The sequence below is a fragment of the Neophocaena asiaeorientalis genome, unplaced genomic scaffold, assembly GCF_003031525.2.
Source record: "Neophocaena asiaeorientalis asiaeorientalis breed wild unplaced genomic scaffold, Neophocaena_asiaeorientalis_V1.1 scaffold1, whole genome shotgun sequence".
Classification (NCBI taxonomy): domain Eukaryota; kingdom Metazoa; phylum Chordata; class Mammalia; order Artiodactyla; family Phocoenidae; genus Neophocaena; species Neophocaena asiaeorientalis.
Window position 1 is genome coordinate 2162277 of NW_020171981.1, and position 14025 is coordinate 2176301.

General features: G+C 53.7%; 2 protein-coding genes across 2 annotated transcripts in view; one reads left to right on the top strand and one right to left on the bottom strand.

The window, feature by feature from the left end:
• Positions 1–5282: 5282 nt before the first annotated feature.
• On the top strand, positions 5283–6611 carry MIEN1 (migration and invasion enhancer 1). The gene is made up of 4 exons (XM_024742959.1): positions 5283–5430; positions 5534–5631; positions 5998–6074; positions 6162–6611. Exons 1-4 carry the CDS (start codon positions 5342–5344, stop codon positions 6243–6245), a joined length of 348 nt encoding a protein of 115 aa, XP_024598727.1. The 5' UTR covers positions 5283–5341; the 3' UTR covers positions 6246–6611.
• A 500-nt stretch (positions 6612–7111) lies between these two features.
• The window catches only part of ERBB2 (erb-b2 receptor tyrosine kinase 2), a 22577-nt gene continuing 15663 nt past the window's right edge, over positions 7112–14025 (bottom strand). The window contains exons 16-27 of the mRNA XM_024742946.1: positions 13112–13159; positions 11636–11774; positions 11431–11553; positions 11063–11161; positions 10593–10778; positions 10303–10458; positions 10111–10186; positions 9665–9811; positions 9196–9293; positions 8809–8997; positions 8271–8523; positions 7112–8129 (exon numbers count right to left, since the gene is read on the bottom strand). Coding sequence (XP_024598714.1) covers positions 7774–8129; positions 8271–8523; positions 8809–8997; positions 9196–9293; positions 9665–9811; positions 10111–10186; positions 10303–10458; positions 10593–10778; positions 11063–11161; positions 11431–11553; positions 11636–11774; positions 13112–13159 — 1870 coding nt within the window. The 3' untranslated portion in view covers positions 7112–7773. The remainder of the gene's footprint in view (positions 8130–8270; positions 8524–8808; positions 8998–9195; positions 9294–9664; positions 9812–10110; positions 10187–10302; positions 10459–10592; positions 10779–11062; positions 11162–11430; positions 11554–11635; positions 11775–13111; positions 13160–14025) is intronic.

Consider the following 14025-nt stretch of genomic DNA (forward strand, 5'->3'; position numbering starts at 1 on the left):
CCTTCTTAGCAGGTGCCAGGGGAGAGACAGTCGAACTGAACTGCCTCGAGAGCGAAGATCTAGTATCCTCATGACCTGGGAGGGAGAGGCTGGGGCCTGGAAAGTCAGGGAAAATGGCCCAGCCCACTCTTCCCCATGCCCCTCGCCAGACCTGGTCTGTTCATTGGCCAATTTAGGGGGCCTGTCTGCTGCTCAGGGTCCTACCCCCCTGGAGCAAAGGGCACTCTGCAAAAGAGGGAAGCCAGCCAGAGGGAGTCCAGCAACATGGCCTGTCCCTTGACCTCCAGCCACAGTCTGGCCACCCAGACAGCACCCTGGCCCCTCAGAGGCACCCAGCATATATCTTCCCTTCTAAGCAAAGTCCAGGGTCTCAGCTTCCCCTTCTAAAATCGAAGGGGTTAGGCAAGGTCTCATAGCGGGAGGAGTGATTTGGGGAAAGGTCTGGCCAGGTGCCAGGGGATTCCCCTTAGCCCTCTCCTTCTGCACTAGGCAAACACAAGGGTGGAGAGAGGGCCTGGAAGGCTGAGATCAAAGGCAGCAGCCGCCTTCCAGCCCAAGTGGGTGACAGTGGGTTAACCAACAATTCATAGGGGTGATAAGAGGTCTGCCCTAGGGGACCAAGAAGGAGTGGCTCCAGGCTCAACTTTCTCCAAACTGTGTTTTCCTTGGAAAAACCAGTACCAGCGGACTAAGCAAAGATGTGGGGGAGGGGGCACGGTCACCTGGGCCACTAGACAGCTTGTGCAAAACATAGTAGACAACTCACTCAATCATTCCTTCAACCACTCAACTAATATTTGTTAAGTACCTAGTATATGCCAACCCCATGCTTGGCACTGGGGATACAGTGAGCAACAAAACAGACCCCACCCTTATCTTCATGCAGCCCAATCAGGGAGACTGGTGTTAATCAAAGAATCACACAAATAATAAGAAATGACAGGAGAGGGCTTCCCTGGCGGCACAGTCGTTAAGAATCCGCCTTCCAATGCAGGAGACACGGGTTCGAGCCCTGGTCCGGGAAGATCCCCCATGCCGCGGAGCAACTAAGCCCGTGTGCCACAACTACTGAGCCTGCACTCTAGAGCCCGCGAGCCACAACTATTGAGCCTGCGTGCCACAACTACTGAGCCTGTGCTCTAGAGCCCACGAGCCACGACTACTGAAGCCTGTGCACGTAGAGCCTGTGCTCCGCAACAAGAGAAACCACTGCAATGAGAACCCCACGCACAGCTACAAAGAGTAGCCCCTGCTCGCTGCAACTAGAGAAAGCCCGTTCGCAGCAACAAAGACCCAACGCAGCCAAAAATAAATAAATAAATTAACTTTAAAAAAAGAAAGAAAGAAATGACAGGAGACAACTATGCTGGGAGAATGGCTTACCCAGGGAGTTAGGGAAGACTTCTCTGTAGAAGTGACAATTGAGCAGAGGGGAAGTTGTATGGGGCACAGAGATTTGGATTGGTGGATGGGAAGTGTGGGGGGGCACCTTTCATGATGATGGAACAAATGTCAAAGCCCTTGACTAAACGGGACAGAGCATGCGTAGGCAGAGTGGGGTGGAGGAGGAAGGAGAGGAGGCCACACAGGTGCAGCTGGGCAGGTGTGGAAGGTGTGGGGAAAGGCTTTGTACTCAGCTCTGTTTCTCAAAGCGTGGCCTGTGACCACAGCCTCCAAATCTCCCTAGGCTTGTATAAAAAAACAGATCCCTGGGCCCCTCCCCAACTACTGAATCTCGGTCTCTGGGGCCAAGACCCAGGAATGTGTGGTACTGACAAGCCCTTGGGCGGTTGTTCTGTAAACCAGGTTTACGAGCCATCCATCCTGTCTGTCCAGACCAGCAGGAACTATGGGCAGAGGCCAGACCCTGCAGGGTCCATCTGGGCTGAAGTAGAGGCACAGAGGAGCAGGCAGATTTATATTTTGGAAAAATCACTCTGGATGTTGGAGGATAGGTTGGAGAGGGAAGCCAACTCAGACTCGGAGGGCTGAGGGCTATAGGATTCTATTTATATGACTTTCTGGAGGGGGCAGAATGCTAAGGACAGAAAGCAGATCTGGAGTTGGGGAGGAGGGAGAGGGGTTGCCAGCAGAGGAGCTTATGAGGAGGTAATGGAGATGTGTATATCTCAGGTGGACGTACAACAGGACTCACAGAACTGTACACTCAAGAGGATGTGTATTACTGTGTATAAATTATATCTGAATTTCTTAAATAAAAAAAGAAACAACAACAAAAAGGAATAGATTTATAGATCAGTAGAACAGAATAAAGAGTCCAAATAAAACCCCTTACATTTCTGGTCAATTGATTTTTTTTTTCTTAATATCAACTCTTTATTTATTTATGCCTGCGTTGGGTCTTAGTTGCGGCACGCATGCTCTTCCTGGCAGAGCATAGGCTTCTCTCTAGTTGTGGCGTGCAGGCTCAGTTGCTCTGCAGCACATGGGATCTTAGTTCCCCGACCAGGGATCGAACCCAAGTCCCCTGGTTTGGAAGGTGGATTCTTAACCACGGGACCACCAGGGAAGTCCCTGGTCAATTGATTTTTTTTTTTTTTTTTTTTTTTTTTTTGTGGTAAGCGGGCCTCTCACTGTTCTGGCCTCTCCCTTGCGGAGCACAGACTCCGGACGCGCAGGCTCAGTGGCCATGGCTCACGGGCCCAGCTGCTCCGCGGCATGTGGGATCTTCTCAGACCGGGGCACGAACCCGTGTCCCTTGCATCGGCAGGCGGACTCTCAACCACTGCGCCACCAGGGAAGCCCTGGTCAATTGATTTTTGACAAAGGTGCCAAGACAATTCAATGGGGAAAAGGATAGTCTTTTTGATAAATAGTTCTGGGACAACTGAATATCCACATGCCAAAAGATGTGTTTAGATCCTTCCTTTATACGATGTACAAATATTAACTCAAAATAGGCCATAGACCTAAATGTAAGAGCTAAAACTATAAAACTTCTAGAAGAAATTATGCAGGAAAATCTTCCTACCTTGTGTTAGGCAGAGATCTCAGATGCAACAGCAAAAGCACAAATGACAAAAGAAAAAATTTATAAATTATACTTTACCAAAATTTATAAATTGTGCACTTCAAAAGACATCATTAAGAAAATTTAAAAAAAAAGAAAAAAAAAACAAACCTGTGGAAGACTGGAGGAAAATAATTGCAAGTCGTATGTTTGATTAGGGACTTTGTATCCAGAATAGGGTTGACCCCTGAACAATACAGGGGTTGGGGCACCAACAACCCCTGAGCAGCTGAAAATCTGAGTATAACTTTACAACAAGCCCTCCCTATCCAGTTTCCATCTACAGATTCAATCAACCTTGGATCATGTAGTGCTGCATTACGTACTTTAAAAAATCCACATATAGGGCTTCCCTGGTGGCAGAGTGGTTGAGAGTCCGCCTGCCGATGCAGGGGACACGGGTTCGTGCCCCGGTGCGGGAAGATCCCACATGCCATGGCTGGGCCCGTGAGCCATGGTCACCGAGCCTGCGCGTCCAGAGCCTGTGCTCCGCAACGGGAGAGGCCACAACAGTGAGAGGCCCGTGTACCACAAAAAAAAAAAAAAAAAAAAAAAATGTGAATAAGTGTTTTTCCAAATAAGATATATGAGTGGCTCATAAGCACATGAAAAGGTGCTCAAGATCATTAGTTATTAGAGCGATGCAAATTAAAACCACCTCACTCCCATCAGGATGGCTATAATGAAAGAGACAGACAACAAGTCTTGACAAGGATATGAGGAAACAAATTGTCATATATTGCTGGTAGGAATGTAAAATGGTGCAGCCACTTTGAAAAACAGTTTGACCATTGCTTAAGGTAAACATAAACTTTCCATACAACCTAGCAAGTCTACTCGTAGGAATCTACCCAAGTAAAAACACATGCACATACAAAGATACTTACATGAACATTCATAGCAGCATTACTCAAAACAGCCCAAACTGGAAACTCAAAATGTCCATCAACTGGTATTGAACAGATAAATAAAACAGTACATCCATACATTGGGATATTACTCAGCAACTGAAAGGAACAGACTCCTGGTACATGCTACAGCATGGATGAACCTCAAAAACTTTAAACAGAGTGGAAGAAGTCAGAAGCAAAAGACTGCATATTAGTTCATGTATAAGAATATCCAGAAGAGGCAAGTTTATAGACAGAAATCAGATCAGTGGTGGCTTAGGGCTGGAGCCGGGTGCTGGATTGACTGCAAGTACACAGGTGGGACTTTTTCATGTTGGTGGAAATGTGCGGTGATGGCTGCATAACTCTATAAGTCATCGAATTGTTTAAAAATGAATGTGAGGATATTATGGTGAGACTCCAAGGAGAGTAGAGGCAGGGAGACAGCCTCCATTTCTAGAGTTACAAGACGGGAATAAAGAAGCCAGCTCTGTAGCGGGGCTAGGATGAGACGGGGAGGTGCAGGAACTGGATGCATGCGACGGCAGCACAGAGCCTGCGAAATCGAAGCATCAAAGCCTAAGGTTCCAGAAGGCGGAAGGCTGGTGGCGACTGCCCAGACTGTGCCTGCAGTTTAGAGCTTAGGAGAAGTACCTGAGTGTGTAACTGTGGAGTGGTTTAAAATACCATCAGTGGGACTTCCCTGGTGGTGCAGTGGTTAAAAATCCGCCGGCCAATGCAGGGGACACAGGTTCGAGCCCTGGTCTGGGAAGATCCCACCTGCCGAGAAGCAGCTAAGCCCGTGCGCCACAACTACGAGCCTGCGCTCTAGAGTCCTTGGGCCACAACTACTGAGCCCACGTGCCACAACTACTGAAGCCCACGCGCCTACAGCCTGTGCTCCGCAACAAGAGAAGCCACTGCAATGAGAAATCCACTTACTGCAACAAAGAGTAGTCCCCGCTCGCTGCAACTAGAGAAAGCCAGCGGGCAGCAACGAAGACCCAACGCAGCCAAAATAATTAATTAAAAATAAAATAAAATGCCATCAACTAGTGAGAAATGGCAACTACTCCATACCATCAGCCAACCCCAGGCCCTGGGTCCGCTTGCCCCACTTTCTCTTCCTTTTGTAAACTGGAAAGCGCTTTGCAGTCTAAGACACGTCATTAGATTGAATAAGACCGTGAAGTCCAGCGGACACTAGGTGCGGGGCAAGTCGGGCGCTGAGAAACGCAGGCCAGGAAAGTTGGTCTGGTCCCGTCCTCGCAGCCCAGCTCTCCAGCTGGTGACAGGGTCTAAACAAAGCAGCAGCAGCCGCCTGAAGGGGGCGCCCGGATGTAACGTGCGGCCCCGCCCCGTCACGTGCCTGCGACGTCGCGTCACACCCGGAAGCAGCTGTTGTGGGGAGCCGGCAGTAATGAGCGGGGAGACAGGGCCGGCGTCCGCAGCGCCCCCTCCCGGGGAGGTCGAACCGGGCAGTGGGGTCCGCATCGTGGTTGAGTACTGGTGAGGGGCTCCGGCCAGTGGGGGAATCCGGGCCGGAGGAGGGTGGGTCCACCGGAGGTACCGTCCCCGAAACCCAAGCGGACCTCAGGTATCTTCTCCCTAGTGAACCCTGCGGCTTCGAGGCGACCTACCTGGAGCTGGCGAGTGCCGTGAAGGAGCAGTATCCTGGCATCGAGATCGAGTCGCGCCTGGGGAGCACAGGTGAGGCCGCAGAACACCTGCTGAGTCAGTGTTCTAAATCCCAGCTCTACCACTTTCTAGCTCTGGCACTGGCTGTTTTATATAGCGCCCAGCAGTGTCTGGCACATAGTAAAATGTCCATGCAACTTGAGTGAGGCGGCGGGGGTTACAGATGAAGCCTGTTGGGAAGAATGGGTGAGGCTGAAGTGTAGGGTTGGAGGGGAGGGAACCCTCTATTGAGTTAGGAAGCCAAGTTCAAAGGAAGCGGCCGGGGCCGTGAAGGACATGGAGGAGGAGCCTGTGTTAAGTCTAAGGAGCGTGGAGGGCCTCCCCTGACTTTTGCTTGTTCTCAGCATACCGTTCATTCATCCGTTTATTTAATACCAGGGGCCTTTGAGATCGAAATCAATGGACAGCTGGTGTTCTCCAAGCTGGAGAATGGAGGCTTTCCTTATGAGAAAGATGTGAGTACTTGCCATGCTGGGAAGACCCCTGGTTCACCCTGACCCTACAATGAACGCATCGTCCCATTCCACATCTCTGCCTTCTAGCTCATTGAGGCCATCCGAAGAGCCAGTAACGGAGAACCCCTAGAAAAGATCACCAATAGCCGCCCTCCCTGCGTCATCCTGTGACTACACGTGATTCTGGGTTCCTGTTCTCTTCTGGGATCCAAGCCTTGGTCACCCCTTTGGTTCTGCTGAGGGCTCCCTACTGCCTCTTTCACCTCACTTAGCTCCCCGTAGCTAAGAGACGCTGGCCTCCACTTTGCCCCTTTGAGTACCAGGAGGGCTCTGCGGTCTTAGGGGTGAAAGAGAAGACCCTCTCCGTGGACATTTCTACAGCCACCTTATACCCCTTTCCCAGGATCGGTGCCCACAAAAACCTGCTCCCCTCTCCAGCTTAGCCATACCTGTCAGATGCTACCATAGTTCTAATTTATTTTCCACTAACCCCAGGCAATGTCAGCTGTTGGCAATAAAGTGGCACTGCAAACACCAGTGCCCACTAGTGTGTGTTTTTATGTCCAGTTTGGGACTGTGGGAAGGGAGAAGAGGGAGACAGAGGCCAGCCCAACCTTTATACCACTAACGTGATTGTGCTGTCTGGGTGGGTTTTTTCTGGATAGCTACTTCTAATTCAAAGATTTCCTTGCCAAGGCAAGGAAAATGAGTCACACAGTAGGCACTGCCTCTTCTTTCCTCCATCCTTCCCCGACTACCCCTACCTACAGGGAGGAAGTCACCCCATTCTGGTGGGTGGCCTTAGGAGTTTCTTTTCTTCTAAGCAAGAATGATCTGGCCATCAAAGGGCTCTCAGGTCAGAATCCCAACCAGTTTCCCCCCAACCCAGGAGCCAGGAAACTGGCAGTAGGCTCCTCATTCAAGCTTTCTGAAGATTCCTAGCCAGTCCCTCCAGGCAAGATGAACTGAATGTAGGTTAAGAGGTGAGCAGTAAAGGGATGGCTCAGAGCCACCCCAGACGTAGGCTTGTGTCCAGCTGTTTTCCAAAATATATTTGCAAATGGAGAAAGTGGGTATGGAGAAGGGACATTCCTCCCGCAACCCCAGGGACTGCCCCCCCCAACCCTGCTTCCAAAATACCCACTCTCCACCGAGTCCTTATTTCATCTTAAAAAAAATAATAAAATAAAACAACCAAAAAAACATAAGTAAAAACAAAACCAGAAAAGCACTCTGTACAGGGACCGGATCTGGGCGCTGCCGTCCCCTTCTGTCCCCTTCTTCTTAGGGGCAGAGCTAGGTCTCAGGGAGTCTCTGCTCTGGTTCCTAGACACCCTCTTGGGGCCTCTTCCCTTCCTAGGCTCAGCTTCCCTGTCCTTCAATGTCAGGTTCTGGAAGAAGTCAGGCTGGGCTGCTCCCGCAGGTAAGGAGACTGGCTGTGGCATCCAGTGGACCCTAGTGGCTGGGCCAGGGCTCCAGCATCAGTCAGGACTCCCCAGTGCCGCCCCCTCTTCCAGCCAGGCTGGGCGGCTCTCAGCCACCTACGAGTTGGAAGAGGAAGGAAGATTGCTGGCATAGCAGGCCGCCCTGGATGTGATCCAAGGGCCCTCTCCCTGCCTCGTCCCGACGCGGGCCATAAGTCAGGCCTTCCACACTCCCTGAGGGGCCAGCAGGGCCTCAGCGGCCTGGGCCTTTTGGCTCATACTGGCATGTCCAGACCCAGGTACTCAGGGTTCTCTGCCGTAGGGGTCCCTTCAAAGGTGCTGGGTGGAGAGCCCCGGTCTGATGGGTCCTGGTCCCAGTAATAGAGGTTGTCAAAGGCTGGGCTGAAGGCCGGAGAAGAGTGGGACTGAGGGGCAGCCCTGCCCCGGGGTGCCAAGTACTCGGGGTTCTCCACGGCAGCCCCAAAGGCAAAAATGTCTTTGACAACCCCATTCTTCCCAGGGGAGAGAGTCTTGGGCCTTTCCAGAGTGGAACCGGCAGGTCGAGGAGGAGGCCGAGGACCCTCTAGGGGTGAGGGGGGCTGTGGCCGAACCTCTGGCTGGTTCACGTATTCTGAAAGGACAAGAGAAGGAGGCTTGTTAGGGGGAGGAGCCCGTGTGTTCTGGCTGCTGCCCCTGCCCCCATAGTGGGCCCTGGGCTGAGCACCCCCGATCCCCACCTCCCAACCTCTCAGCTCGGGCCTGGACTCCATACCGGGCTGGGGGCTGCAGGTCAGGGGGGCAACGTAGCCATCGGTCTCGGGAGGAAGCGGTACTGTGGGGTCCTCGCTGTACCGCTGTAGAGGGCTGGAGTCATGTTGGGGGAGGTTCTGCAGCCCCTTGGCTGCCCCCATTCCCAAGTCACCGTCAAACACATCAGAGCCAGCCCCTTCAGAAGGTGCCAGTGGAGACCTGGGGGGCTCCTCCTCCGAGGGCTCCAGACCCAGTGTCAGCTCACCACCGCCACTCTGAGGACGAGAGAGAAGGTCATGATGGGGGTCATTCATGATGGAGACTACACGGGAGGTGACAGGGTCACAAGAGATAAAAGGAAGTTGCCTTTGGGGTTTGACACAGTCACTGTGGCAAGATTGGGGTCACAGTTGGAAAGCAGTAAGAATCCTTCTTGGGGATATTGGGGTCTCCTCCGTGAGAGGTGATGGTTGGGGGACATTGGAGAAAGGGACTCTAGTCCACTGGGGTCGGGGGAAGTAACCAGACACACCCACCACACTGTGACAGGGGGCACTGACCCTGGTGGATGTGCTGCGGTGCCTGCAGTGGGCTGTGCCCCCAGAGCCCGGGGCAGGGTCTGGGCAGAAGAAGCCTTGCTGGGGTACCAGGTACTCCTCAGCATCCACCAGGTCCCCCATGTCATCATCCTCCAGCAGTGAGCGGTAGAAGGTGCTGTCCAAGGGGCTGGTAGGGCCCAAGTCTTCATTCTGGGGAGGCGGGAGACAGAGCGTGGCAGCCTCTCCCCAGCCCAGCCTCCCGAGGGAGGCTCAGGGAGTACCAGAGGTCTGACGAGTCAGGCAAGGGCTGGGCTTGGAAGCCTGGGACCCAGGAATCATCTCCCTTCCCTCCCTCTAAGGGAGAGTGATCTTAGCCATAGGCAGGGATGGCGTGGAAAGGCCCGGTACCTGGATGACCACAAAGCGCTGGGGGTCCCTGGCCATGCGGGAGAATTCGGCCACCAACTCCCGGAACCTTGGCCGACATTCAGAGTCAATCATCCAACCTGGGGGTGGGCAGGAGTCCAGCATCTCAGTTCTGGCTGCAGCCTGTGTGCAGAGCCCCTCACCCCCACCCCCAGCCTAGACAACCCCAGTTACTAGAGTCCAAAGCCCTCAGGTGGTAGAGAAGAGGTACCAGACTCGGATCCTGAGAACCTTTGAGAATCTCTACTAGTTTCCCCTTTTTATTTTGCATTAAGTTTCTTTCTAGCTGGTCCTTGATAGCTCCTCTGGACTGGTACTGTAAAGGGAAGTGAGACCCTTTTGAGGCTGCATTAAACATATCCTGCTCTTGGCCCCCTCCCATGCCCCTTGTAGGCCCCTCCACCCAGGCCCTCCCACTCCTCCAAGCAGCCGACCCAGCTCAACCACGCACATTTGACCATGATCATGTAGACATCAATGGTGCAGATTGGGGGCTGGGGCAGCCGTTCCCCCTTCTCCAGGAGGTCAGGGATCTCCCGGGCTGGGATCCCATCGTAAGGTTTGGCCCCAAAAGTCATCAGCTCCCACACAGTCACACCTGGGGCAGAGATGGGGTCAAGAGGTGGGGGGACCAGAGGGAGCTTTAGTGTACTGAGCCCCAGGGGCTCTATCCAAGAGCCTGGCACCATGGGGGAAGGAGGGGAGGGATGCAGTGTCAAGGGCAGGAAATACCCAGTCTTTCCGCAGTCCCTGGCAGACTGAGGCACTGGCAGCCCCTCCCTTCCTTCATGCTAAAGTGTCCATTAATTCGCTCCATCCCAGCTCTCATCCTTCCACCCGCATCCCCCCCAGGGCCACGGCTCTGTGTCCACCCTTCCAACCCACCCCATCACACACCATAGCTCCACACATCACTCTGGTGGGTGAACCGCCGGCGGAGAATGGACTCCAACGCCATCCACTTGATGGGCACCTGGGAGAGCAGAGAAGGAAATGCTCCAACCAGGTGTGGTGGGGAGGCGGCCGTTCTGAGTTCTCCCAGGGGCCAGACCCCACTCCCCCTTGCGTCACTCTGCTACCTCCTCTGACCTTGCCCCCATCCGCATGGTACTCTGTCTCATCAATGTCCAGCAGCCGAGCCAGCCCAAAGTCTGTGATCTTGACGTGGTTGGGACTCTTGACCAGCACATTCCGGGCAGCCAGGTCCCTGTGCACGAGCCGCACATCCTCCAAGTAGCTCATCCCCTGGGGTCAGAGGCATCTGTGTGGACCTCGCTCTGCCAGAACTCTCCCAGGAAACCTCCTCATCCTAGCTCTGAGTGGAGACAGAGGCTTGCTCCCAAGGGCACCCGCAGAGCCCCGGCCCCCAAAGTGCATACCTTGGCAATCTGCACACACCAGTTCAGCAGGTCCTGGGAGCCCAGGCGCCCGCGGTGCTCCCGGACGTGGTCTAGGAGGCAGCCATAGGGCATAAGCTGTGTCACCAGCTGCACCGTGGATGTCAGGCAGATGCCCAGAAGGCGAGACACGTATGGGGACCCTACACCAGCCATCACATATGCTTCCTGGGAGCAAGGGTACACACTGAGAGGGTATGGGAAACCACTAGCCCCCAAACCACCGCACACACCCCTCCCGAGGGCTGAGCCGTGACTGGGGACCCTCACTCAATCCAACCCCATTCGTCACAAACCAGAACCATGGCCCACAGACTCAGGAGGTTAAGAGTAGAGATCTGGGGGATCACAAAGTGTCTCCTGAAACCCCAGTGAAAACAGAGCCCACAGCCCACACCTGCAGCCAGGGGGTCCCCACTGTGCTCCCAGCTGGAGAGGGTGTAAGGGCTTACGTCCAAGATTTCTTTGTTGGCTTTGGGGGATGTGTTTTCCCTCAACACTTTGATGGCCACTGGGATTTTCACATTTTCCCCATCGGGGATCCAGATGCCCTGGGCAGAGAGAGGAGGATGTGAGCAGGAAGAGGGTGGGCCAGATCCAACCTGCAGTCGTCCAAGGGGTCACTACTTGTGCTCCCAATCCTTCCCCACCCTTGGGCCAACCCCATTATTTAGCAACAACCTCGCCATTTCAGCCCACTCCCTATCCCCTTATACGTAACCACCCCCAGCCCCTGGCTGTCTTCCAGACAGAACCCTCGTCCCCACCCTGACCGCATCCTCTGGGACCGCCCACCCAGGACTTTGGCCCCACCCCTGACCTTGTAGACGGTACCAAAAGCTCCGGATCCAAGCACCTTCACCTTCCTCAGCTCTGTCTCTTTCAGGATCCGCATCTGAGCCTGATTTGGCACGGCTCCGCTCGGTGTCAGGGGCTCCACCAGCTGGGGTGAAGGGGTGGTGCGTCAGTGCCGCGGGCCGGGCTGCAGACCCCAGGCCACGCGAGAGGCCCTCGGACCGCCTCACCTCTGTCTCCTGCAGCAGCCTCCGCATCGTGTACTTCCGGATCTTCTGCCGCCGCCGCTTGACGAGGATGCCGAAGACCAGCCCCACGACGACGACCAGCAGAATGCCCACCACAGCGGCAATGATGGACGTCACAGGGCTGGGGGCAGGAGCCAGGGTCAGGGATTGGGGACCAGTCTGGGGCAGGAGGGACGGAGGGGTCCCATGGAGGGGCATGAAGGTCACTGGCGTTTGGAAAGGGAAGTTGGAAGGGTGACGTGCAGGCTCCCGTCCTGTTTCACCTACTCAGAAACCTCCCTCGGCTCCTTACTGCCTCCAGGATGAAGTCCAGACTCCTTGCTGGGCATTCAAAACCCTCTCCACCCACATCTCCAAATTCTCTATGCTCTTGCCCAGGATTCTCAAACTTCCTGACAAAAAATCACCAGGGAGCTTGTCAATATGCAAGAGTCTGGAGCCCTACCCTCCAGAGATTCTGATTGTGGTATGAGGTGGGGAATGTGCACCCAGTGATTCTGATATTCTAGCCAAATTTTCCACCCATAGGTCATGATTTCCACACCTCCCAGCCTTTGTTAATTCTACCTGGACCATCATTTCTGCACGAGGTCATCTTTCAAGACTCAGCTCATCCTGGGATAGAAGGATCTACTGGGTGCTGACCCTACATCATTGTCATCCTCGCCCCCTTCCCTTGCTTAGCCAAGGGCTGGCACATCACAGATCTCTAATGAACGCTTGTGTCATGGACAAGTGCTTACCTAGGACATACTCCAATCTGTTTTTCTCCCCAAAGCCCTTCCCGAAACACCCCACTGCCTAGAAATCAAGTCCAGTGATGGCAGTGATGGACATCACAGGGCTTGTGGCCTCATGGTCAGGGAGAGCCTATGCCCTCGAAGATTCTGCCCTAACCTGATTCAGACTTCACCCCTTACTCCCTCCTCTGAGCTTACTCAGTGGCCCACCACAGCAGAACCTTCAGCAAACACGTCCTAGATTGTCCTGACCCCTCTCACCATGCTGCCTGGTTGCTTTCCTCCTAATGCAAGTGACATACCTGCCCCTCTTTCAAGACCTGGCTCCCATGCCACCTCCTCCTTGAAGCCTCCCACTGACCCCAGGTAGGAATTCATTGTCCCATCCTCAGTGCTGCAGTTGCGCTCTCTTCTCAACGTGCCTTGAGTCCCAGGGAGTTGCAGGCTGCCTGTGTCCCTTAGGAGACCCCTACCTACTCGAGGGTGGGGAGGTGCTGGGTGTCTTCGCCATCTTTTCCTGTTCCCTGCCCCCCAAGCATCCCGAGCAGGTCCTCCGTCCACTGGTTGAAGCTAATTGAAAGGAGGGTCCTTAGTGGAAGAGTGGGCTGGGGAGGGACATGTGTCATGTCAGGAGACCCCCTCCCTACAGCAGTGACCACTCAGGGGCCGGAGGGGGACTGAGGGGCAACATGGGATGTGTCCTGGGGACCAGGCTGACCTGGCTCTCTGCTCAGCGGGGCAGCCCTTGTCATCCAGGTCCACACAGCTGCAGAAGAGAGAGTCCTGTCAACAAGGCTGGGAACCACCTCTTGCACTCCCTCAGCCTCACAATATCGCCAGAGGTGGGTGTAGCTGGGTTATGATCCCTAATTGACAAAGGCAGAAACTGGGCTCAAGGTTACCAGGGCTCTTTCTACCACCCCACAGGGGAGGCCTTCTCCAATCTGCAAACCTGCATCCCCTGCACCTCCCTGTCTTGGGTAGGAAGTGGGGGCACCCAGAGGAGCATCAAGTCCAAAAGCTTGGCTATCCCCTCTGTAGAGGATGCCAGGGTAGTAGTTGGGCACAACCTGCACCGAGGACAGTTTGACAATACTGTGACCCAGCAGTTCCACCTCTCAGGATAGACCCTAAAAATGCCAACACCTGTACACTAGGGGGCATGTACAAAATGCTCACTTGTACATGGAGCTCAAGGGCAAGAAACTGCACGCCCCCCCCCCCAAAAAAAGGAGACAAGTTCAATGAATATCCCTCGAACAGGGACATGGTTAAATAATACTACATCCATACGCAGATTGAGTAGTTAAAAAAAAAAAAAAAAGGAGGTAGGTTCATGTGCACTCACAAGAACGAACCTCCAAGATACATAAAGTGCCGGGACGGAGGGGAAGCAAAGTGCAGAACTATACGTAGAGTACTATCCTGTTTACGTTAAAAGATGCACACACACAGAAACCAGGACTGATTATAGGTGAGTCAGATGAAATTGCTGAGAAATAGATGAGCTAGATGAAACTGCTGTTTCTTGATCATTTTTGACTTCCCAAAACAGCAATCTTCAACCTAACATAAACGTAAAACGCATTTATGTAAATGTGTAGAGCACACCAGAGTGTGGTTCTCCCCAGG